Source organism: Mytilus trossulus, unplaced genomic scaffold (genome assembly GCF_036588685.1).
Source record: "Mytilus trossulus isolate FHL-02 unplaced genomic scaffold, PNRI_Mtr1.1.1.hap1 h1tg000247l__unscaffolded, whole genome shotgun sequence".
Classification (NCBI taxonomy): domain Eukaryota; kingdom Metazoa; phylum Mollusca; class Bivalvia; order Mytilida; family Mytilidae; genus Mytilus; species Mytilus trossulus.
Genome location: NW_026963318.1, coordinates 2,739,260 through 2,767,155, shown reverse-complemented (window position 1 = coordinate 2,767,155; position 27,896 = coordinate 2,739,260). Strand labels below are relative to the sequence as shown.

At 31.4% G+C, this 27,896-nt stretch overlaps 1 protein-coding gene across 1 annotated transcript; it reads left to right on the top strand.

The window, feature by feature from the left end:
* The first annotated feature begins 1,205 nt into the window (after positions 1-1,205).
* LOC134701605 (A disintegrin and metalloproteinase with thrombospondin motifs 7-like) lies at positions 1,206-27,442 on the top strand. Its single transcript, XM_063562747.1, has 17 exons — positions 1,206-1,371; positions 5,433-5,656; positions 7,042-7,131; positions 10,475-10,607; positions 11,291-11,432; positions 12,271-12,346; positions 14,315-14,392; positions 14,954-15,105; positions 15,864-15,913; positions 17,195-17,306; positions 18,940-19,107; positions 19,655-19,787; positions 20,291-20,410; positions 22,816-22,867; positions 23,658-23,807; positions 24,612-24,941; positions 25,424-27,442. Exons 1-17 carry the CDS (start codon positions 1,296-1,298, stop codon positions 25,621-25,623), a joined length of 2,286 nt encoding a protein of 761 aa, XP_063418817.1. The 5' UTR covers positions 1,206-1,295; the 3' UTR covers positions 25,624-27,442.
* Positions 27,443-27,896: the final 454 nt, after the last annotated feature.

The following is a 27,896-nucleotide window of genomic DNA, read 5'->3' as shown; positions in this document are numbered from 1 at the left end:
AAGATGGTCTGGATGGGGTTTACAGAATAGATGCATTGTAATAATGGTTAAATATACAGAAAATGAACCCCAAACAAAGCGAGCAAAATATAAATTGAAAATTATGGGGTACTTAACTTGATATAAAGAATTCTAAAATATAAAGAATGAAGAGAACAATGATAAAAAAAAAAACTACAGAAAAAAAGAACCTGCAGTCCAGATCTTCATTAAAACAAAACGCGTAAATATTCTATACGTTTTACGCATTTTGAGATTTGGTTAACACCTTCGTAACAGCAATACAAAAGGTCTTTTGTAACTTTACCATAACGAATAAAATAAAAAAATAACATTAGAATCAAGGTCAGAGAAGTGTGTTGACCTCGTTTTGTAAGTTCACAATTATTACGTTTTTTCTGAGTTCAAGATAGGTAAAATATTCCAATGGTTCAAGGCAGCGTGGGTGTCCCCTACTTTACTTAGTACCCTTTTTTCTAGTTGGGGCCAAATTATAACCACCTTGACTTTTGCGGACACAATGGCAGAACAATCCATTTAGGTGCATTGTGTACATGGTCTAGCCGGGAATATGCATGAAATACTTGCCAAAGGACAACACTGCTTTTTGGACACAGTCTTAAAAAAAAAGTTAAAAGTTTAATCGTCGAGTAAAATTTTCACAGAAGATGTTTAACAAAATTGAGAATGGAAACGGGGAATGTGTCAAAGCGACAACAACCCGACCATTAGGCAGACGATGGGTTTTAAATGTAGCGAGTAACTCCCGCACTCGGAGGCGTCCTTCAGCTTGCCCCTTATCAAATATGCATACTAGTTCAGTGATAATGGACGTCATTTTAAACTCCGAAATATTCATTTGAATATATCTATAAATAATCAAACATCACATTCTGCAGAATAAATAAAAATTCATTTGTATTTTTCGTTGAAGTAAAAGTGTATCTGCGACCACCATGTTGTGTCTACCCAAGATCTTTTCGATTTATGTTTTTTTTTCTCCATAACACTCCTCCGTTGTACCAAAACATAAATTCAGCTTGTGATACACAGAAATTGCATAATCTGTCTTTTTTATAGATTTAAAACAAGCATTTAACTAATATGGTTGTCACTGTATATAACTTAACATTATAGTAATGTCATCTGAAAAACTTGTCATAGGAATGTACCATTTGCTAAAGCAAGTGACGCGTGACGGATGAACAAGAATTATCCGACCATGTCATACCGAAACATGATCAGTTCATCTTAAAATATCAGTCATTTTCGTATTTTGTGTTTAGTAGTTAGTCATGTTTCGTTCTTGTTTGTTTTATTTGTGGATATTAATTAAAATAATTTATGTTAATTGCTTAATCGACACAAAAGGTAAGATTTAATAGATATTTATGTATTTTTTATTATTTATTTTTTGTTTTAATTTGGTTGTATTCATTTCGAACACACTTCCTCGATCCATATCTATCATGTAAATATATTGATGAAATAACTTCGATACTGATTTTATTTATTTACTTCGTCATTTTTATTATTTACTTTTATTTTTTTATTATTGTCGATTTTATCAAAAGGAAAATTAGATTCCAAATGACATTATCATGTTTTGTTGCAGAACGTGTTTCCCTCTTCAGTACCAATCTTTTTCCTTTTTTTTTGTAGTAAAAAAGGAGGGTGTAAATTTTTGTTTGAATTAAAACAAAAACAGAATTATATTTTTGTCATGAATTTATTTTTAATCAGCGTAGTTTTCAATATTTGGTATAAAAAATATAGAAATAAAATATTTGTTCGCTTCCCTTGAAATACAATTTTTGTATGCACCCAAAACACTTGATCAATGATCGGTAGACATATATACACGCCAATACCCTATCACTGAAAAATATGACAAATATCGAGGTAGAGTGGGTATTATAAAGAAGTGTTTATCTATATTTCACTCCAGTCATGCATAATAAACTGACAGTCACGATTTTGATGTATTGAAAATTATGTTATTTCGCATGTATTTAAGTTTACATTTTTTAGTAGGACTGACCATGAAGCGTAATATTATTTTTTTATCATATATACAACTCGTGACTTTATCATAAACGTGCATTATTTAAACTCCTTGTATGGGATTTATTTCATAAAACTACACTAGTACTTTTGGGGGTTCTTAATATACATATAGCTTGCTCTTCGGTGTGAGCCAAGGCTCCGTGTTGAAAACCGTACTTCGAATTATAATGGTTTACTTTTACAAATTGTGACTTGGTTGAAGATTTGTACCACATCTTCTTATAGCTATGTACATAGGAATTACAGCCGAAAGAACTCAGATTAATATCTAGACATCGGGGCTTATTATAGCTGACTATGCGGTATGGGCTTTGCTCATTGTTGAAAGTCGTACGATGACCTATAGTTGTTAATTTCTGTGTCATTTGGTCACTTTTGGAGAGTTTGTAATTGACAATCATACTACATCTTCTTTTTTATGTTATATTACAATGACCTTCCTTGTTTAAAAGAATAGACTTACTACATGTAATTTTCGCTGCCTTCAGCCTTACATGTACATTGTATTTTACACCTAGATGTCGTTAAATCAATATATGTAATTGGATATATCATGTATTAATCATGTTTTACCATAATACTTGATCTAGTAGCTAAGTTCCCTCTAAAATGATTGAAATCTTTCATTTTGCATTTACAATTATAGTATCTTAGAACCCAATCATGCTGGCTCCCTCATGGGTGTATAAATACTTCTCATAAACTTTATATTGTTTGTCATGAAATGTTTTTTTACGCATAACTGCATGGTATTGACTACTAGTTTGTGCCTCACCTGCGACAGTAGAGGAGATTCTGTTTTTCGGTCTGTGTGTCCGTTCGTTCGTCTCTCCCACTTCAAGTTCAAGTTTTTGGTCAAGGTAGTTTTTGATGAAGTTGGATATCATTCAACTTGAAAGTTAGTAAACTTGTTTCCTATGCTATGATCTTTCTAATGTGTATGCCAAATTAGAGTTTGAACCAATATGCACGGTCCACTAAACATAGAAAATGATAGTGCATCCGTGTACTATGGACACACTCTTTTTTTATGTATCTCATGGTAATATTCTCAGCTTGACTTTTTTAGGTATAATTGTGAGGTCAGAAATATCAAGTCTGAAATGAGAAATGTCCAGTTTCTTTCGTAGTGCTCTGGTCAATTTATCTCATGATTTACAGTTAGAATACGAATTTAAAGAAAAATAAGAAAATGATTTTAACTGGACAATTTTTGTATGTATATATGGTTTTTAATATATGAAAGGAAGATTTGGTGTTGTGCAATTCCAGTGGATTACACACACAAAAAAATATATTAGAAAAACTAAAAATTAAAAGATCCTGAGTAGCTCAAACTAAGATTTTCAATTAATGTTTAAACCCAACAAAATAGAAACTAAAGAGCAAACTTCATGACATCTTGAAAATTTAAATGCAGATTGGTGTGGATAACCTACTTTTCGTCGTATATGACCTATTTTTTATCAGTGGTTGAACAAACGATGCAAACAACCACACACGTTAAATTGTACTTTAGCTTGTTATTGATTGTATGAGACCATTAAAAATCATAAACCAATCGGACCATCGTTTAATTTTTTTCAAGCTTAACGTTCAGCGGCAAATATTTCACGCACATGTAATACTAAAACTATTAAGTAGAATAATCGCCAAATTTGTTAAAGCGATGTGACAACAATTCAATCACTATGATTTTTTGAAGTCAAAAGCCCAACTGATGGACTGTAGTAAAACAATATTGCCACTCTTGGCCCTTTTCCGTCCGGTGATGACACTCTTGCTAAAAAGGGTGGCCCATTTAGCTACACGGGGTGTATCAATTCCCGCCACCGTCCCGCTTTACCAACCTTCCAGAATATATTGATATTATAGTATGATTATTAGTTTGTAAGTTATAAATATGCATGTTAATGTCTTTGTCATTTTGGTCTCTTGTGAACAGTTGTCTTATTGGCAACCATACCACATCTTCTTTTTATATGAACAATACGGTAGGGTTTGCTCATTGCTGAAGCCCGCTTGGTGTCATTTAGTTGTTGAAATACGCTCTATTTGATTGTTGTCTCATTGGCAAGCACACCACTTCTCATTAGTTTGTATTAGACATGCGCCGTTAAAGGATAGCAAGCTCACGCAAAAACGATTTATTAACTTGATTATAGTAGCACTTGCTTTACGCGTGTTTCCCTTACTGATCCATTTGAGTTTTTCATGTCAAGCAACAAATCCGGAATAAATATTGTAAAATTTGTTAACATATCAAGCTATACATTGCATTTTAATGTCGAAATTGAGGAAGCATGCAAACATTTATCTTTTGTTGTGTCGGTCAACACGACCTCTTTGATGTTTAATCGGGGGTGGCAGGGTTGGAACGCCCTCATCCCACCCGCTACTTTTTTTGATTTTTTTTGTATTCATTAATTGTGTGAACGTTTTGTAGTGTTCTGGGGGGGGGGGGTGTTGAACCCCCCTATTTCCCTATATTTTTTTTGGAACGACTGCATCCGCGTCTGTTAACTTAGCACACTAAATTGTTTGTGTACGGGTTTCGTGAATATCAAGAGTACATAATTGGAGACATTAAAAATCCTTTTCATCTTTTCGATTAAAGTTAGGTTAGAGCTATTTTCAAATTGACAGAATTTGCATGTATTCTCGATAAATCGATCTTTCTCAATCCGATCGCTACGCATCGTTGATTATTCTTACACGATCATTTTTGTGAATGACAGGCGTGTAGGTGCGATTACGATATGGTCTTGTTTGTTTATACATTGATCTGTGGTATTCAATTAACATCAGTTAAATATATGCATATGTCAAATACCTGTTGTTTGTGGTTAATATAGTACATAAAAAACAATAAAAATGTACATATTGATTGTAACATAAAACCGTTTGATATATTAAGTGTTTCTAGGTCGGATTCAAGTGGAATTATGTAAGGGGAGCGTTAATTTGGAAAACGGAATATGTATAATATATATACGCCGATGCAAAACAAGTTTAAGAACGATTTTACAACCGATTTCATTGAGTGTGTAGGGAAAGGTAAAATTCTTGGTTGGCTTGCTTATGAAAATAAACCGTGAAGTCATTATTAGGTAAGGTATACTACCCTCTTTTCGAAGTATGCTAGTCTTACAGACAGATAGTATGTCTACTAATAATGACTTCGTGGTTCATCTAACAAGCAAGCTAACCTTTAGCTACACACTCAATGAAGTCGGCTGTAATGACAAACAAATATTTATTGTAGACAATCGACGCTTCCCCTGAATCCACAAATGTTGTCCATACTCAATTAATGGAAAATAAAAACAACAATATTTATGAATAACTTTTATAATTTATTTCAGGAAATGTTGCTAGAATTCCAGAATTATCAACAAACACAAAGAATTCCAAAGACTGTATTAATGAAAGCAAAATAAACTTTTCGCTTAAATTCCAATTCGGAGAAAACTTATTATTCAATGTGACAAAAACTAAATCAACTACTTTAAATAAACCTGTATATGTTATAAGAAAGGATCCGAAAGGAAATCTCTTTGTAATACAGGAAGCATTGCTCGACATACAGGTAATTTATTGTGCTTATTATAATTGAGGATCTTGATGGGAGTCATTTATTTCTTTATTTCTCATTTTTTTAGCCAATTTTCTCTATTCTTTATACACTGGACGTAAAGCAACTAACAATCAATCAATAATTTTTGTTTTTTTATAATTTATTGTTGGGTATCATAAATGTGAATCACATCTAAAACTACATTAATAAAAAAGTAAATCCCAAACACATCAAACGAATGAAAAACAACTGTTATATTCCTGGCTTGGAACAGCCGTTTCCTAGTGTAGAAAATGGTGGAAAAAAACTGGTTTTATAGCTAGATAAACCTCTCACTTTTGTGACAGTCAATGTATGCAAACTGTCATTTGAATTCTTGCATGTTTTAGGTTAACATTGTATATAAGCCTATATTAAATAAATGCGTAAACAATCAGATTGAATTATAAACATGTACAAGAAAATAAGAAAATATTTGGAAGTCATGTATCCCATAATCTTGCCTTTGGATAAGGAAAAAGCAGAAATTTCACTGATTTTCAAAAGAAGAAACAGTTATTGCAATTTCGCCGTTTTTGTTTTTATTGTAAGAGAGCTAATCATCATAGGAAAGTTCGTGGGAACAAAACGAGTAATTGCATCGTTCAAGAGAAAAAAAGCTTCAAATAACATTTCATAATATAGATTATTTTATTCTTTTTCAAATTTTAACAACAATAAGTACAATTTAACGGAAATTTATTGGAAATGATTTTTAATTTATAACTTTTAACAATTTGCTGGTTTTATCATTTAAATGCTTGAGTGTGAATGTGTATTAAATTTCCATACATGTATTATCTAAGGAAAATGTTTGTATGGAATAGAAAAGTAACAATATATATTTGTTTTAGTTATTGTAAAATGTAAACATATATATAATCTGCTAAATGTTATCTAGTTATAAACATTTTATTCTTTAGGCTACGAGTACATGTATGTACAAATTATGAAGATGCTATGTTGATAAACTGCTTTGAGCGAAAATCATACATTTCAAATTTATTAATACATACTTTGTTGTCTTTAATATTTATAATTTTCGATTATTTTTTACCATTGGTATTTTTCTGTATATTTTTTAGGATAAAATTCGTTGAATATGTTTTATTTTACAATTGCAACCAGCCGGTGAATTATTTCACTTTTTGCCTTCTTATATCTAAATATAAAACGGAAAGCAAAATTATCAGAAGAAACTTATAATTCGAGAAAGTATACCACACAATTTTACTCTAATTGTTTATCCAAATTAGATGTGGAAAAAAGTGGTGCGTTACTCGTGTTGCTGAGTATATTTTTTATAGTCATGTGTGACATAAGTATATAACTTTTATCTAATTATATTTTAATTACAGAACGTGCAGTTCTACGTGGATCCTAATCATGGAGCCTATCTATCATTCAATTGTATACAAGACAATACAGGAAATTATAAATTATATCTTGTAAGTACAATATTGTTTATTGATAACGATATAGTAATTAATATATACAAACTAATGATTGCTGTAATTTATTGGTTTTTAATTAATATTACTTATTAGCGAAACAAACATGGATTGTCTCATTTCGGTATACCGAAAACCAAGACAAAATCGGATATCCGACTTAAAATTTTGCAGGTTCTTGCATGGTCTATCAACTGATTGTGGAAAATAAGAAAGAAAATGTAACTATCGGATTTTGTAATAAAAGAAAGTTGAATTAAAGGCCGGTTCATGAACAGCACAACCAACGAGTTCATTCGGCAACGCACATCAATAGTCTGTAGTGGAATGAAAAGGGGGCCGGGTAAGAATATATTGTGTGATTCAAAAATTCTTTAAATAAAATAGTTTTTTTTATCTCCATTGAATCATACATTTCAACAAAGTGATAGTGTCAACATTTTGGGCTTGAATATAAAGATCGTTTTCCAATGTATATGATATTGCATTAAGAAATAATTGTTGATGTGAAAGGTCGAGAAAAAAAAAATTCTCGGAGAATACCGCCCCTCCCCCTTTTTTCCTCCCCCAAAAAAATATACACACAAAACCAGAATGGCTGGTACCTAAAAAATGAGTAATTTTAGATAGCCGGTCTCTCTTTACATATACATAGCAATTTCAGGAAAAGACTGGAAGTTTTATGAGGTACTGCGTGTGGTAAACATTGACTTCCGAACGATTAGAATGATTGACATTAGCCATTTATCTGTCGACCTCTCCTCTGTCGTATATTATGGTCTGTTTTGACATTTATAAATCTGTGTACCACTGGAGACTGCAGGTCCGTGTAGATTTTTAAACGGAAATAGAAATTCTTTCAGTGTTCTCGTTTTCTTGAGAACCGAAGTTCTGATCTATTTTAATTTGCTTACGTTACATTTTTTCAAGAAATAATAATAACTGTAATTCAATTATTTGATTTGATTTTGTTTTTCTTGTAAATTTTGAATATGTTGGTTTTTATTCTTCTCTCACACATGAAGAGCATGTGTGGAATTGTAAAAATTGTAAAACACATCAGCCATGCTACAAAAGATTATCACTGAAACCTAGCGGATCTAAGAAGAACTATCATAAAACATGACAAATTGTTCTGCACCAGTTGCAAATTCTAGCAATCAATACTTTTGCAGTGAGATAATAAAATTGAGAATGGAAATGGGGAATATGTCAAAGTGACAACAACCCGACCAAATAACAGACAACAGCCGAAGGCCACCAATGATTTTTCAACGCATCGAGAAAATCCCGCAACCGGAGGTGATCTTTAGCTGGCTCCTAAATAAAAATGTGTACTAGTTCAGTGAAAATGGACATCACTGTAAACATATAAATGAACTTTAATTAAAAAAAAAACATGCAACACTTACAAAGGCCAGAGGCTTCTGACTTGTGACATGCGCAAAAGAAATAAATATATATAAAGCCTTTTTTCAAAAACTATTATTTTCTTTCATCATATAGTAAAATTAAGTACTAGTAAGAGATAAATTGGAAATTATGTTTTTTTTTGGAAATAAATATTATAAAATATGTTTTACACTATTAGGATCGGAAGGTAAACATTTAAGGTTAATAGATAAGGTTAATGTTGATTTCCTAACATTCATTGAAATTGACATCTGTCTCTTGTCATCATTTCTTGTCATAGTTTTGACTCCGTAACACCACACTCCATAATAAGATACAGGAAAGAGACATAAAGCAGTAATTAAAAACCATGTTCTTTTGTAAATTGTCTATTTAATGTTTTGTAGGACAACAGTAACTGACACTGATGGGGATTAAGACAGACAAAAAATATAAAATATGAAAGCTAAACACTTTTGTTTACATGTTTAAGTAACATGTTATGTCGAAAAAATATTTGACCTCACACTAGCTAGGCTTAAATGTATAGTGACATGGCTCAACATGTAAATTTTTGTAGTTCGTAAAACAGAAAGAAAAAAATTGTGATATATGATGAAAGAGAATTTAAACCAAGAAAATTGTCTATGTTAATTTGTGTTCCCATTGTAACCATGAAGTGAGAAAATGAAAACGAAATTGTAGTGACAGAGAAAAGTGAAGGGAAAAGTTCTTGATTATAAAACATTTTATCCGTTAATTATATCAATGGCGAATCCAGAGTTGAAGCCCCTTTTATTGATGATCAATGCATTTGGATGGAAACATATAGCTATACCCCCCTTTTATCCAGGATTAGGAAAACCCATTTTAGCATTGGCTGGATCCGCCCCTTTAGATAGAAGCAATCATGTATCTGACTCCAACACCAAATCTGGATAAGGAAAACATTATAAATGACGTACCATAACTAGTGACGAGGTTTCTGTCCTACTAAGACTGATCGTTTACAAGATATAAATGATGATCAATGATGCAGTTTTAAAGTTAGTTACAATAGTGACGTACGTCAACTAGTGACTAGGTTCCTGACTTGAGATAAATTAATCTCTTACAAAGTGTGAATAATTTCATGAAAAAGTTTATTTTACAAACAAAATTCAGATAAAGAAGTTCTTAATTTAACAGCACTAATTAAGTTACCTAGGGTCTTAGAATATAGGATTGCTGATTTTTGGCAATCATACTGCACATTTGTTTCCCACCACTATGATTATAGGAGACATTAAAATGTTTTCTGGTCTTCCGGTCCGTCCTTCTTCTCCGTAGCAGCTTAAAGTTCTGGTGTAATTCTCCGCTAAATCATCGCGGATCTTTGTACGCATGTTTATTACGATTTGAAATTATAAACATATATAGGCCAACCAAGAGTTTTCATATTTCACTGAACATGTAACCTTTCCATGCATCATAATGTTGCAAGATAGTGGGGCATGGTTTGCCCTGGGCACATATTCTATTTTGACTGTCACTTTAAAGCAAGTGGGTTTTGAAATAATTGACGACGACATTGACGTGCAAGAATTTATTAGCCCTGTTGTAGCAATTTCGCCCAGGGTTCTAGGGTACTATTTAACACAATTGTTGCAAAAAATAACTTTCAGTTTGGACAAGTGTAGTACCAATAATTCTGTAAAATCATTGTAGATTTCATTTAGAAATACAAAACAAAATCCGAATGTCGAAATAACTCATTATTGAGGATGAACCTTTCTGTGGATAAGTGCGTTCTTCTTATTATTTTGCTTTTTGGGAGGAGTTAACATATCCTGCAACCCAATTCAAACTTATCCAATTATGTCTGTATATGCCTTTATCGCCATTATTTATAAAGTTGTAATTTCCTTTAAACATTGAATTGTACAATGTATAACTTGTATGTTGACAGACCGGTACATTCGTCCATGATGGTGTGGAATTTACATTATCTCCCGGAAATAAACAAATAGACTCTAACCAAGAAACATGGTATACAGTTGAGAGAAGACTACAACTTCAAGCTGGACATCATGATTACGTTCGTAAGTAGCCGTACATCCATTATTATTTAATTTATTTAGGGTATGTTATACTGATTCATGATGATCAATGTTCGTAAGAAGCCATTGACTCATTGTTATGAAGTTTGTTTTAAGATAGGAAAAAGCTTATCCATGACTTCGTATGTAACTTGTTTCTACTAATATTAATTTGTTTAAGATGGGCAAAACTGATGAATCCCTTTGTTAGTAAGTAGTTATCATATCATTGTTACTAAGCTTGTTTAAGATAGGCAGAGCTGATTCAAGACAGTGTTCATACGTTGTCATAAACTTAGGTTGTTTACGATTGGATAAAACTAATTCTTACGGTACATGTAAATACATTTGTAAAAGTAAAGAAAACACTATTTTTGCCCCTTGATGATATCGGTAAGTGGTCAATAAATATAAATAATTGTGGATATACATAAACATCCTATCGAAGTTTGCACAATCTAACTTATAGTACAGCTCGTGATTGTGTTTTCATTTCTGTTAATAAATGTCGAAAAATTAAAAATTAAATCAATTGAATATGTTAGTGCTGTTGAATTGATGCTTGCTAAAACATAACAAATAACATAAATCCTTAGTTCTCTCAATTTACCAAAAAACATAAGAAAGAGTATATTTCCAAGAGACTTTTCTATGAGAATTTATATTTGTAATTCTTTTTTTTTCAGCTCTAACTCAGGCAATTCCAGCGACACATATAGACAGAATAAGAGGTCAACTTGAAGTTCATCGTTCCAAAAGACAAGTCCAGATAACACAGCCATTCATAATAGACGTTTTAGTAGTTATAGACTATTCAATATACAAACGGTTAGTTAGTTATAGACTATTCAATATACAAACGGTTAGTTAGTTATAGACTATTCAATATACAAACGGTTAGTTAGTTATAGACTATTCAATATACAAACGGTTAGTTAGTTATAGACTATTCAATATACAAACGGTTAGTTAGTTATAGACTATTCAATATACAAACGGTTAGTTAGTTATAGACTATTCAATATACAAACGGTTAGTTAGTTATAGACTATTCAATATACAAACGGTTAGTTAGTTCATATACAACGTAATAAGATATTGTATGATTACCATGAGAAACATCTTCACCAGAGACCGAGGATGTAAACAACTACTAGTAATAGTCAATGTTTACTGCCTTCAACAATGAACAACACCAACACCGTAAACTTAGCTGTAAAAGTTCCAAGAGTGACAGAATGTGAAACAATTCATGAGGGTCTGGATGGGGGTGGGGGGTCTGTTATTCTGTAAATATTTAATTATCACTCCTTTTTTCTCTAATCTTTAAAAAATTAACCCCTTTTTTCTCTAATCTTCATTTTTTTGCCCGTTATTCTCTAATCTTGATTTTTTTTAAGGGCATTATTCTTTAATCCTTTAACCCCATCCAAACCCTCATTCATACCTATAATAAGAAAAAACTGACAGTTTTGTTGTTGTTGGCGTTTGAATTTTTTACTGTTAATTACATAACAAAAATGAAATCTTAACAATAATAATTTTCATAAAAATCAACAAAACAAATTTAGAACTTCAATACATATATTAAAAAAATCAAGATGTCTTGTTGACATGAAGAACCAAATCTTAAACTTTTTATTATATTTTTTTTTTTTTATTTCAGATGGTTGTCGAAAACAAAAAATGACAGAACTGCAAAAGATGAAATTAGAAAATATTTTTCTCACTTTATGAATGAGGTAAGGAATAAAATTAAAATATGTCTCAGTGGATGATTAAAAAAATATACAAATTAAAAATGTACACAGTCGTTTGATAACAGTTTCAGTGAATATGGGTTGACTTGTGTTTCTGGTGTGGAGAACACTTAACTTACTATTGTGAACATGGTGTATACTCAATTCAATTATCCCAGTCAACTAACCAATCGGATTTGTGGAATCAAAATTAAACAATTTATAACCTTTAGATAGCAGAAAATGCCTCAGTCAACTTTTCCTTTCTACACAGTAATGTCAGTTCCAGAGGGTTTCATTCGCTCAGCTCAGTAGTCTTTTGCACTGACTTATCTTTTAACATTTTTTTCTCAAATTGTCCGTTTATAAAATGGAAATTAAAAAAAAAATAGTTTCAACTCGTTAGAGCAAAGTTGAACTTAGACGGATTTGTTTTTTTTAAATTTTAGGATCATTTGGTAATATACCTCATCAACTTTTAAAAATAAAACACATGTTTTGCTATTAAATATTTTGATTTGAGCTACCAGGATGAAGGTTTATAAAAAACGCCTTAGACGCAAGCAGTTGATGAGCGCTATTGTCATTTTCTTTTAAGATTAGAAATGATTTCATTGGATATCCAAAGAAAATAATTCAAATACAATGTTTTGGAGAATGAAGTTGAATAGATACAGCTAAAGGTTATTAAGTTAGCATGGTATCTTAAAACTGTGGCATCGGTGCCTGAGTGGTTTAAGTAGCTACTACTGTATTCAATAGCCAGTCAACACTGAGGAATTGAGATCGAAACCCGCTCGTGCGGCTCCAACCTTAATTGACTAGGATTGTCAGTTTTCCTGTCGAAGGTCGGTGGTTTGCTCCGGGCACTCCGGCTTCCTCCACCAACAAAAGCTTGCCGCCACGAAATAGCCCAAAAGCGGTGTTTAAAAGTGGCGTTAAAACACACGAATCAAACTTAAACAATACTAATAGTTCAAAACATAATTTATTTATATATCAAATGTGTTTGACAGGTAACATTATTACGATTTCATGAAATAATATTAAATAATTAGAAATAAGATTTTGGTAGGAGTGCAAAATGAGAAAACTCTACATCCTAGTCACAGTTTGTTAAAAGTAAACCATTATATGTCAAAGTACGTTCTTCAACACAGAGCTTTGGCTCACACGGAACAGCAAGCTCTAAAGTGCACAAAATGACCATCAAGTATGAAAAGGATACCTGTTCCATCTGCTCACATGTATATAAGTAAAATATAGCCATTTCATCCCACTCCGTCTTTATTTCCTCGTTGTAGATAACTTTCAATTATATGAATAGCCAGTGAATATTAACAACGTTCCAAGGGTTGAACCATTCTTCCATTTCGATTTGTTATATTATTAAGGTCAAAGAACAGTAAATGGGCTATTTCTCAGATTTTGATAAAATTTTGCACACAACGTTGGCTCGTTGAACTATGAATGAAAATTGAAAAAAAAATGCATTTACATCTTTTATTATCTGAAATATGACAGAGTTATTTCTTTCAATATAGGAGAATATTTGTATAGAAAGCACATGAAAACGGCGAAATTGTTTTTAAAATTTTGCTTAAAAACATAAAATCTTGAATTTCGAAATTTTTCTTAAAAAACAATATGTTGTTGACATACAAATTTCTGTTTTAATGATATAAATAAACTCATCATAGATATCAGGACTAAATTTTGTATATACGCCAGGCACAATTAATCATATAGTCACCGACTTCATGTTTTGTCTAATAATAAATTTGTTTTCTTGTTGGTAGTGAAAAACGTCAAAAATATCACGTTTTACGGCCTGCACGTGGCGATGACGTTATGACTATTTCGACGTTTTGTTGGATTTTTCACAAAGAACACAACTGTGAGTGATGTATACCGTTGAAACAAAGTAGGTGAAGTACATTTTATATATCACTTATTATTTTTGTTTTACAGGTTGATATGAGATATAGGTCGATACGAGACGATGAGATTAATATTAACATACAAGTAACAGCATTTCTAATAGCAGATGTATGTATGCGATACAAAATTTGCTATATTTTATCTTTATCCTTTCAGGTTTAAAAAAATATGTAAAATACAATAGTTGTTATTTCACCTTAGATTCAAAAACTTAAAATTTGTGCGTGAAGTTAACATTCAAAACGTTGAATTGATTTGAAATTTTTCAATGTGTCACTTACACAATCATCAGAAAGTGTTATGATACCTTAAATTAAATGTCCTTCGAAGCTTTTTTTTTTTACTTTAAAGCAATGACAATTCTAATATTTTAATGTAATGAAATTTTAATATGCTCTTAATTAAGAGAAAGCTAAAGAACCGCTCAATAATTCTCGTCTATTCAATTAAACATGTTAAATGTGGTGCTACAGTCATGGTAAATCAATTTGTTTTAAAAACCATGATGTTACGCACTGTCCTCAATATTCGTACAATTTGCTACCGAATGTTATAAACAGTCGTTTATCATCTTTATTTTCATAGTTTTATTTCTAAATATTTTTATATACCTATAAAGTATATTCCAACAATATTTGTATTGTATTACCTTGCGTTTTATACATTCAGACTGAACAGGCTTATCCATGGAGTGAAGTCAGGAAAGAGAAATCTTCAACTAGAGACTTGTTGAATGCTGATGCAGGATTACGAGACTTTCGTTCTTGGGTTGCCAATACTGTTAATTTACCCTTGCATGATCATGCAATTTTATTTACCGGGTAAATTGTTATTTATGGACTACGTAGTAATTTATATACTTTATTTACAGTAAATCACTTAAAAAGGAATTTGATGTGACTGTCATGTATGTGAGAGGTTTAGCGCTATAAAACCAGGTTTAATCTACCATTTTCCACATTTGACAGTGCCTGTATGAATTCAGGATAATGACAGTTGTGGTCTATTCGTTTGGTGTGTTTTATCATTTGATTTTGCCATTTTATAAGGGACTTTCCGTTTTAATTTTACCTCGGTTTTCAGTATTTTTGTACATTTATTTTAGTATATCTTCTTTGCTATTTTCAGTCTAACGCAAAACAATTGAATGACATAACGTATCAAGTCAGTATGTGCAATAAAAAACATTATATGATATTTGACACTATGAAATATATATATACTTATACCCATATATAGACCTTATACAATTTACATTTGTTTATCTTAATCGTAAGAACAATGATATGTAGTTTCTTGTGTACAATTTGGAAATTAGTATGGCGTTGATCATTATCACTGAACTAGTATATATTTGTTTAGGGACAGCTGAAGGACGCCTCCGGGTGCGGGAATTTCTCGCTACATTGAAGACCTGTTGGTGACCTTCTGCTGTTGTTTTTTTATTTGGTCGGGTTGTTGTCTCTTTGACACATTCCCCATTTCCATTCTCAATTTTATTCTATAATTTTATATATAAAAAAATAACCTGTTACTAGTCGTAAGTAAATTTAAAATGTATCATGTTTTCTTCTTTCAGTTATGATTTATATACAGAGGTGAACAAATTCAAACTTTTACACACCGCAGGTAGGTAAACTGTTTCCGGATACAAAATTGTTTAGAAATATTTAAAGCAAGACTAGGTTAACACTCTTCATATCTCATAAATGCATTAAGAATACACAAATAAAGATAAAATTATTTGAAAAATGAGAGAAGTACCAACTTTAGCTCGAAACTGAGCGATGTTAACAATGATCAAGATGTAATGCTTGAATATTTTACTTTATTTCTACTTACCAGTATCAGTTTATCGAGGTTTTTTATTCCGTATTAGTGCTGTTGATAAACTGATGCTAGTCTAGTTAAACTCATCATAAGTACCAAGCTCAAAAGTGTAGTACGGTAGAAACACGATTCGTCTTCATAAGATGCATCATTCATACTCGAATGAAAATGGATGAAAACTCCAACTAAGTACGAAGATGAAGAACATTAATGTCAATACAAAATTCCGAAAGATTTTACCAAATACTACTACTACGGTAATCTTATTTTGAAATAGAAAAATATAATATACATGTATATATGCACGAACAGAAGATATGTAAATGCCATTATACTGAAAAAGGGTGATTTGACAATTTGAATGTTAAAATCGTCACATTGTTATAGATTTTGGTCTAAAGTACATTCGTGTCAATATTAATAAAAACTTTAAAAAATCAAGATATGAAGCTGACTTTCTACTTTCGGTAGTATATGTAATATCAGGTTGGGATACAAGCGATGTAAGCGTTCCTTGAAAGTGGAGTTAGTGAGTAAAAGGACATCATCAATATATTTGAAAACGAAATCTTATCTAAAAGAAGGTTCTATAAGTATTTTGCTTTACAGGATTTTAAAATCAAATTGGTCAGTAGTGTTGTACTACTGGAATTACCCTTTGGAATACTGACGATATGGTAGAACCACCAAACTCGATAAATATGTTGTGAATATCATCGTCGGTGTAATTGCGGACAACGGTAGTATACTGGCGTTCAAAGGACTTAAATTGATTTAAAGAAGATAAATCCGGATTACAAATTTAAACCGAACAATAGGATCACTGAAGTGAGCCCAAAAAAGGGCTAACATACATAGAAACGAACTATTTCATAACATTGTTTAATGTCTAGCCAAATATCCCGTTTTCTGACAATGTTAAAAAATATGACTGAAATGACAAAACAACGTGGCAGAAAGAAATACATCACAAACCCAAGCAATCAGTTTGGGAATAGATCAAATCTTCATGTCAGTAGACCCTTTGTTTAATGATTATTTCAACCAAATTTGAAAGCATACTGACTTTTACTTTATCAGGTTTAGCTTTTATTGGCTCCTTATGTAGGCCTAACGGAGATAGTGTTTCTATAGTAGAAGACAATGGTGGATTTCAGAATGTTGGTACTGCTGCACACGAACTAGGACATAGGTATAAAAAAAAACAATCCAGAGCTCAAATGTAAACTCAAAATGGAGTCAACAAAAAATGACGAAATCAGACGCTATCATTTAATATCATGTAAAATTGAGAATGGAAATGGGGAATGTGTCAAAGAGACAACAACCCGACCAAAATAAAAAAACACACAACAGCAGAAGGTCACCAACAGGTCTTCAATGTAGCGAGAAATTCCCGCACCCGGAGGCGTCCTTCAGCTGGCCCCTAAACAAATATATACTAGTTCAGTGATAATGAACGCCATACTAATTTCCAAATTGTACACAAGAAACTAAAATTTAAATAATACAAGACTAACAAAGGCCAGAGGCTCCTGACTTGGGACAGGCGCAAAAATGCGGCGGGGTTAAACATGTTTGTGAGATCTCAACCCTCCCCCTATACCTCTAACCAGTGTAGAAAAGTAAAAGCATAACAATACGCACATTAAAATTCAGTTCAAGAGAAGTCCGAGTCTGATGTCAGAAGATGTAACCAAAGAAAATAAACAAAATGACAATAATACATAAATAACAACAGACTACTAGCAGTTAACTGACATGCCAGCTCCAGACTTCAATTAAACTGACTGAAAGATTATGATTTCATCATATGAACATCAGGCACAATCCTTCCCGTAAGGGGTTTAGTATCATACCATCATAACATATATGAGAAGAACATAACCCGTGTCATGCCAACAACTGTTTTTAGAATAAATGTGTTTAGTTCCGACGCAAAGACCTTATCAGTGACTCAATATTAACGCCAAAATATGCAATCTTTAATGACTTGACAACAGTATCGTAATTATATCCCTTCTTAATAAGTCTATTCAAAGGTTTTGTAAGTTTATGAGGTGAATACTGACACCTTTGTGCTTTATAAAGAATATTTCCATAAATATTTCCATGTGCCAACTTTGCTCACGATAATATGAAAATATATTTAATGTTTTAAATTCCTAATGGAATATTTGTTTCATTCTAGTTTGAGAGGTTCAAATCATCTAGACTGTAAAATGAATTATGTCATGAATGGGTCCAGTGGCGGATCCAGAAATTTTCATAAGTGGGGGCCCACTGACTGACCTAAGAGGGGGCCCGCTCCAGTCACGCTTCAGTGGATCCCTATATAAGCAACCAATTTTTTTTCCAAAAAGGGGGGCCCGGGCCCCCTGCCCCCCCCCCCCCCCTAAATCCGCCTCTGGGGTCTCATCTATATGGTTCATATTAAAATATTCAATCAAGCTACTGCAAATATTTTGGTTGCATCTTTGATTAGGCATAATTTGTTCATTCTTCTTTTTAATGTTATTTTGCTAAGGATGTATTTATGTGTAGTTAGTTTTTAAAGAGCGTATTCAATAGAACAAATTCAAGATAGTGTGCATTCATTTACATATAGACTGGCACTCAAGTGCCAAGAAATCAAATTATCCACAAAGAAAAACAAAAGATTATCAACCAGCTAGAATTTTAATTTCACTAAAAAAACCTAAGTGCTTTTGTAGAGTATAATACTCCTATTTACAGAATAGTTTACATGCTTACGCCAATTGTGCTTATTTGAAAAAAGATACATATTCATAGTAAATAAAAATTGTTATCATTTAACTTTGTAGTCTTGGTGCCTTGCATGATGGTGAGAAAAATGAATGCCAGTCATCTGACCGATATGTTATGGCGACATCTACAAATCAGACTATCCCAGTAGAGAAAAGGATAAACCAATGGCAGTTTTCACGGTGCTCGATTGAATATTTCCGTAGTTTTATTTCTGATTTAATGAGGTATGTAATACAAAATGTGATAAAATTGTGTAGAATTTACAATGGCAACAAGAACGTTATAGATTGGAAAGTCTGCCTTACCTGGTTCAGATTGCTGTTTGTGTCTGATCCCTTTTGTATATTGTAGCAAATGAAATATGTTTGTTGTTTCTATGACACATTCCCCGTTTCTATTATCAATTTTAATATCACATGTTTTTGTTTTTTTTACATGTATCGATATCAACTATGCTTTCGTGAGCCAATGATAAACATAGTACAGTAATAGTAGATTTGTAAGATATCGAGGCACAGAACATCCAATAGATGAAAGAATTTATGACAAAGTCAAATATGACATGTCTGACAGATTTTCCAAGCATATGTTTGGAAATATCCAAAAGGCAAAAATTAAAATTTGTCGTTACTATACTTAATGATGACAAGGGATTTGTTGGAAAAGTTTGATAAATTCTGGTCTGGTGTTAACATGGCACAATAAAATCAAAATTGAAGACTACTGAATGGTTTTTGTAATACTTTATTGCACTTTAATATATTATTGCAGTAAAGGTGCTACTTGTTTGACAGAAAGTTTTAAAGATGCTCGAGTTGTGGACTCGAAAAATATGCCAGGACAAGTATTTACGCCAAACCAGCAATGTCAGCAGATATGGGGAAATCAGTCTTACATTTGTCAGGTATAATGATTTATACAATAGTAAAAATTATGAGAGAACTAAATCAAAACCACTAACAACTTATCAAAATGGTGAAAAATTAAAGAGGGAAATGTATAGAATTTGTTATTTTTCCTGATGAAACATATGAAATTACATATAACAGTATCAATAAATGTACATAAATACCATCTGCATTCAAGTTTTCAATTTTTAAATTAAGTTCATTCTAGTTTATTCATGAGCCTCAAGAAAGAAAAACAAACGTTTGAATTTCCGGTTTATGTAGTTTATGATATTACATGTGTGTTTGGGATATGATATGTTAAGTGAAGTTTTTGGTTTAAGAAAAAAAGGGTTTCTCCATTACAATCGCACTAGTATATCTTAAAGCAAAGCGGAGAGTGTTCAATCTAAATTCTGAAATATTTTTAAAATGATTCCCAGATAAATACATCAAGACTTAGTGTGTTTACAGTAGAAACTTAATCATAAATCATAAATCTTTGGTTTTATACATGCAGGGTACAGAGTTTGGAAATGCCAGTAGTATATGTACGTCTATGTACTGCCTTGATCCAAGTACAGATAACGATTGTGTACTACAAACAGCAGTGAGAGGAACATCATGTGGATTTAGAAAGGTAAACATCTCATTAGTTTCGAATCTAGTATCAACTAAAACTCTTAAAGTCACATGAAACCACAAATTATAAAAAAATTTGCATATGTTTTTTTTTATAATAAAATGGATAGTTTTCATTATTGAATTTATGTGCATATTCTTTTTTCTGAAGAAAATTCTTTAGTTTGTCCACATTTAGAAAAAGTTTCCTCTTTTTAATTGCTTACTTCCAGGAAGCAATTCGCCGACATATTTTCCGTATGCAAAGTGACCTTGGTGTGAACTTTCTAATAAAAATCAGATTATATCAATACGCATGGACCTGTCACTAGAATAAACTATATCGGATTGTACATGTTAAATCGTGCTCAATATCCATGCCTTTTGTTGATTGTGTACTATAAGTTGACAATTGCTAAACTTCGGAGTAAAAACACGGCATTTAATGAGTAAATTTAAATACAAAGTTGAAGAGCATTGAAACCCAAAATCAAGGGAAAAAACGTGTACCAAATTCGGCTACCAGTAACTTTATGTCTGATTTGGGGAAGACAACCTTTAGTTGTTTGAATATTTCAACAAGATAAAACCAGTCTATTTAATGAATGACCGCATCATATTCCATGGTAGAACATAAGTGTGAATTACCTCTGGGTTTTTTTTTCTAAAAATGTCCTGTACTAAGTCAGGAAAATGGTCATTGTTATATTATAGTTCGTTTCTGTGTGTGTGCCATTTTAGTGTTGCGTTTCTGTTGTGTCGTAGTTCTCTTATATTTGATGTGTTTCCCTCAGTTTTAGTGTGTAACCCGGATTTTTTTCTCAACCGATTTATGAATTTCGATCAGCGGTTTACTACTGTTGCCTAAAGATTGGTCGTGTTTTGTCCCGATAGTATAAGATAAATATCCTATACTATCAGAACAAAACTCGACCAATTGGTTGTTAATTGTAATAAAAGATATTGGGCTTATAATCAAGTACAACAAACAGCGTATTATCAGCATGATATTCAATAGTAAACTACTGTATCAATGATACTTCATGTTAGAACTGGTGTGGTGTCTCTGGTATAGTTATATACATGTAGACAAACGTCCACCAGCATTTACATTTACTAAATGAATATATAAACTCATTTAAGATAGCAGGAAGAGGCGTATAAAAATAAAGGCAAAACTCGTGACTTAATCTGTTTGAGTTATCTGCCACTTTGTTAGACAAACATAATTTTTGAATCCATGTAATTCAAAAATTGTCGTCAGTTCAAAGTATGTTCACAAAACGTTGACAATACTCGTTTATTAGACAATTTTCCAAATGAAGACAATTTTTGGAAGAAATATATGAATACTAAAAACTTACACCAAACATAAACATAGATCATCAGCTCCAATGTATATTTAAAATGTCGGTTGGCATGATTACTAAATGTGAACAGCAACGGATTATTCAATATTTTTGGGCCTGTCATGTGAATCATTTTTTAAAAAAATCTGTCTATACTTATTTTCAAGAAAAATAGAATTAAACTCAAAGAGTTAGTAAAAATTGTCACCAAAGAACAAAGACTCTAATAAAGAGTTGACCGACGATTTCGGTTGTATTGATTTACTAATGTATATTTTGTTATTTCGATCATTTTGTCTTTATTTATTTTTTATCAATCTATGTTAGTTTTCAATGTTATAGATAAAACACCAAAACATTAGTTGAATTCGACATATAACTTATAAATAAAGGACAGCGATTACTTTAAGACTGTTTGTAAATAGAAAGTAAAATCACAAATATACGGAACTCCGAGGAAAATTCAAAACAGAAAGTCCGTAATCACATGGTAAGATCAAATAATAAAACACATTAAACGAATGGACAACAACTGTCATATTCCTGACTTGGTACAGAAATTTTCAAATGTATAAAATTGTGGATTAAACCTGGTTTTATAGCGCTAAAAGTAGACTAAACATTTTGGTTAATTCTATTTTTTAATTATCCGTAATTTAAGAAAAATAAACAGAAAATGCATTTCACGCTTATGGTATATTTCTGACTTGGTACAGAAATTTTCAAATGTATAAAATTGTGGATTAAACCTGGTTTTATAGCGCTAAAAGTAGACTAAACATTTTGGTTAATTCTATTTTTTAATTATCCGTAATTTAAGAAAAATAAACAGAAAATGCATTTCACACTTATGGTATATTCCTAATCAAGTTGTTCATGATGGTGGGAAGACAGGGTTATCGTTTGATGATTCTGACTAAGTCTTGTTAAAGGCTCAGTGGTTTTAAAGATGTGTTTTGTTTTAATAAAAATTACAAACGCTTAGAGATAGAAAAATCTAACACTTGCCTTTTCAGCTAGGTACGCTAAAATATATCAACAGATCTTTATAGATAATTTTTTTTTTGTTTTTCAGTGGTGTGTTGAAGGCCGTTGTATTTACTCTGATGAAGCACCAGAAAAAGATGGTATTTGACATAATTTATAATTAACCAATAGGTGCTAGATTACACTCCGTCGTTCTTTTAAATTTTCAAATACTGTCTACAATTAATTATAATCTTCCATTTAAATTTAACAATAGCTTTATCCTTTGAAAAATGTCCAAAGTTTGTCAGTAGTCCTGAATTATTATTCTAATAATGAATATAATGCGCAGAAAAAATTCATTCCAAACTACATATATATGTAAACTGTTATGCTATTTTATTATAAATTTATAACACGTTTAAGGCTAAAGTTGTTTGTAGATCCATTTTGTTTTAAATGATGCGATAAATGAAATCAATTTCTGTTATACAAGCCCAGTATCAAGTAGAGTGTAAATAAACTCATCATAGATACCAAAAATTGTATTGTTTACGCAAGATTCCCGTTTCGTCTTCAAGCTCATCAGTGCCGCTCAAATTAAAACCCGAAAATGGTACGAAGTTGAAGAGCATTAACGCTTCCCACAATTTCGAAAGGTGTTGCCAAATAGAAATAAGGTCATAAAAACTTTAGATAAACAATCATTTATATTTTATTTCCAAATTTTTTCTTAAAAATTTCAATTTATAGTGAAACCTCTCTAAACCTTACCTCTTACGGACTTACTTTTTGTTAGATTTTGGCTAGCTGTTCGGTTTCATCAAATACGAAACGCATATTTTTTTATATGACTGGGCTTACGAACTTGTTAAGTTTATCCAGTTTTCGGTGTATGCAATTTTCGGTTAAGACAGGTTTCACTGTATCACGTTTCATAATTAATTTAAGATAAATGTCCACATGGTGACCAGCCTGGTGTAGCATTTGTTGGACAAACCTGTGAGGCTCTTGTGAGTACAACACCAGCATATTGTTATCAAGAGAAGGTCAGGAGCCGATGTTGTGCCTCATGTGCCAAACTTTTTACCTGGCAAGCAGGTAAGAAAACTGTTGATACTAATTCTGAGAGTATTTATGACAACTTCTCGAATAGAATACAAATCTGGTAAACATGATAAATTTAGTCTCAAGTTTTCATTCATTTTTAGTCAAAATCTTTGAACTTTTCTGAACCACTTGACGAAGTCAAAAAGCGAGACCTAGGCATGCTGGGTCCGGCATCGGCGGAAGCGTCAACAATGTATTAGTTTGTGATTAGGTCTAGTTTATGGTGAACCACTAGTGGTTAGTCAAAAATATTTGTTATTTTGTATGCAGTTGTTTTAGTATAGGCACATCTCATTACCGTTTAGAAAATTATTTGGCCCCACCTCCTCAGTTATGGTCTATTGACTTTAAAATTTTTGCTTACTTTTCATGTATTAGTTTGTGATTATGTCGGATCATGGGGAACCACTAGTGGTAGGTCAATGATATTTGGTATGCATTTATATAAGCATTTACACATTTCATTACTATGAAGGTTATTTGACCCCGCTACCTCGATCATGGTTTAGTGACTTTTAAATTTTCTTAGTTTACATGTATTAGTTTGTGTTTAGGTTTGTTTAAGGGAACGTCTTATGATAAGTCAACGGTATTTGGTATACAGTGTTTAGCATTTGCACATTTTATTTCCCTGGAGGTTGTTTAGCCACGTACCTTCAGTAATGGTGCATTGCCTTTGAATATTTGCAAAACTTACATATCCTAGTTATTATAAATTCAACATTTTCATTATCGAAATTATAAAAAAAAATTGAGGCGTATCTGTGATAACAGTTTAATTTTCTCTCTCTTCAGGTTGTGAGTATGGGGATAGAGTAAAGGGTTGTCAACCATGGCACTGCACAATTACCGTCAAAGACCGTGACCTGAAGTCAGAGTGTTGTTCTACATGTAAAACGGGAATACCTATCCCAGTGACACAGAGACCTACATACACTATCAGTCCCTACACTACAAAGGCTCCGCCAGTAGCTCCTAAGTTAGACCAATGTGAGGATATAGCTACTATCAATGGATATATGTGTGAAAATTTCATCGAAAAATATGGCAGACATGTGTGTTATGATAGCGTAGTAAATTCCCATTGTTGTCAGTCTTGCACGAGAACACAGACTGAACCTACACGTGAGTGCCTTGTTTCAAATACTATAGATATAGCTACTGTATCTAAATACTTTTTGTTACTCAACAGTTAGTTTAAATATTATTGAAATAATAAATGTTTGCGTGATATTTGAGAATTTATATAAATAGAATTTGGGGACTACTATATGACAACTCAAGTGCATACATATCAATTTCCTAAATATATACTTGTATTCCGTTACTGTAGTTTGCCAGGAAAACCAAAACTAAAAACATTTGTCATTGATATACATAAAAGAGATACCAAGTGGTCATTCAAACTGAAAACTAACAATGTCATCGCAAAAAAGAAACCGAAAACGACGAAAAAACATACAACAGTACAAAAACAAAACACAGAAAAATAAAGTTAAGAGTCCTACAAAAACACAGGTTATCGCCAGGAATAAATAGTTTTTATTTTAAATAAAAGAAAATATGGTTTTGACTCAATAAAAATTGTTATATCTTTCATATTTCAGATTGCATGTATGGTGACACAAATCCTTCACTGTGCCAACATCATGCAGAAAATCAGACATCAGTTTGTGGTGCTTTAAAAGATTACTGTTGTCAATCATGTGGGTTGACCTTAGGATTGAACTCAGGGTCGTCCATAGTTACATGGACAATTTTGTCAATGGCAACTAGTTTAATAGCTTTAATTAATCTTTACTTTTAAACCAATTTAAAACCTTCTGTAACAGTGCCAAACATGTTTTGCTTTTTAGTTTAAACAGACTGCTAGTCATTTTATTAATTTGTTTAAAATTTGTTGTTACCTTATATTATATATTTTTGTTTATATCTTAACAGATTAATGTAAGTTTGTTTGTCAGTAATCTAATGTATAATATATGTATACAGAAACTATTGAATTCAGTAGTATAACAATAATGCAATTGGAGTATAACACAATAACAAATAGCAATCAAGTCATTGTCAAAAATATGTTGTATAAAATAAGTATTATTATTAGACTTAACGCCACAATAGAAAATAAAACCTTATTATCGCCCTCCTTTCATTTTAATGCATTTAATTACCTTATCTGAGATTATTTCAGCTACAGTACCACCACCACAAGTGGAAGTTTCTTAACTTTTTGTATATTAATATAGGAAAATGTGGTATGAGTGCCAATGACAAAACTCTCAATCCAAGTCACAATTTGTAAAGGTAGACCATTAAAGGTAGAAGTACAGTCTTCAGCACTGAGCATTGGCTCACATCACACAGCAAGCATAAAGTGCCCCAAAAATGACCAGACTAGTCTTTCATCCTTTGGTCCGTCTTTCTTTAATATCTTGTCCCCTTTCACATCTTTTGACTTCTTGATTACCAAGATTCAGCATAAGTTATATTAGAGTGAAATGGAATAATTAATTATGTGATTTTAAAGTGTCTACTATGGAACAGCCATTAGAGGCCTGTAATGTATATGAAGCTAGTTTAAAAAATTCTGAAGTGTACTTGAAAAAATCTAAATCTAATTAAACTCCAATTTTTATATATATGGAATGCTTTTATATATAGATATTTTTCTTAACACCAAAAGATAATCTATATAAATTATGAACTAATAGAGCATTTGTTGAGTCAAACTTAATTTCGTCTGATTTTTAATATTTTTCTTTTGCATTGTAATTCATCATAAAGTAATTTTTCTTAATTTTATTTCATCATTATCTCTGTTAATTAATGTTAATCCAAGTTATGAAGTTCATTGCTAAGTGTTAAGTGAAGAAAAACAAATCAATGCATCATGCATCTTTTTTTTAGGTATTTTGCCTACAAGTGTAAAAAAGAACAAACAAAAATAGAACAATTTTTTTTTAACAAAAATACACTTTCTAAAAGAATGCTCATAACAGAAATGTATGCATACTTAAAAAAAGAAATAAAAAGCCCTATTGGTGAAAACAATGTACAAAATTAAAGTTGTGTGGTAATTTTTGAAGTTTTACTTATTTGTAGAACTTGAAAAATCACCACACAACTTTAATTTTAGAGATATGCATTTTGTTATGTGGAGAAGTTAGGAAAAACGCTATATTAACACAATTTGTACACATTTATATGGTTTAATGGACTCTGTTTTAACCATATAATTTATACAATGCAGTTATATCACAGAATTGGAAAAATGGGATTAGTTTTAAGAACTTTTATGAAAAATAAATAAAATTTATCTTATGCAGGTCAGTTCTAGTCCTGTAGCTTTAAATGGCTATTTTAAACAGTGGCTTACGCTAAAGTTGATGGATAATTCCTACACTAAAGGAAATTTATATCATAAATATTCCTTCCTCGAAAATGCTTTTTTTTTAGTTTTTATTTTTTCTTACTTTTAAAGGCAGATTTTTGTAATATCAATCCTATTACAATATTATTTTATAAATGTAAAAGAATGATACTTGAATTCATTGTGGTTGCAGGATGACTGATAAAAATGTCTTATCTACAAATATATTTTCTAAAACAGGCCTGCTTTAAAAAAATCTGACAATGAAACAAAAATATTAAAATATAAAAAAAAAAAAAATAATTAAAAAACTTATTGTTTATTGTTTTTTTTTGCAATGTTTAACTTATTGTGAGTTTTGTTTACAGTTGCAACAAGACAATATTTATCTGTTCTTTTTCAGTTTATATTTTGGTAATTTGAATGACATATTTAAAGTATGTTAACTGTTTATTAGTCATAATGTACATCATTAAAAGTCATGTCTATCAATCTGTTAGTTTTCTATCATTATGAATCATATAAAAATGAAAAAATGAATAAATATGTTTAAAAAAATGTATAGTTAATGATCATTCCAATGTTATTTAAAATATTTCTGCAGACTCACAAATGAAACCAATCATATCACATATTCTTAAATTTTTATATGACAAGTTGAATGGAGAAAAATATCTATAAATAAGAAACTGTGGTATGAGTGCCAAAGA

Bases quoted from the DNA above. Each gene is read 5' to 3' on its own strand.
- LOC134701605 (XM_063562747.1), top strand. From the start codon at position 1,296: ATGTTTCGTTCTTGTTTGTTTTATTTGTGGATATTAATTAAAATAATT. The intron at 7,132-10,474 runs GTAAGTACAATA...GTATGTTGACAG, and splicing joins GAAATTATAAATTATATCTT to ACCGGTACATTCGTCCATGA. The intron at 14,393-14,953 runs GTATGTATGCGA...TTATACATTCAG, and splicing joins CAGCATTTCTAATAGCAGAT to ACTGAACAGGCTTATCCATG.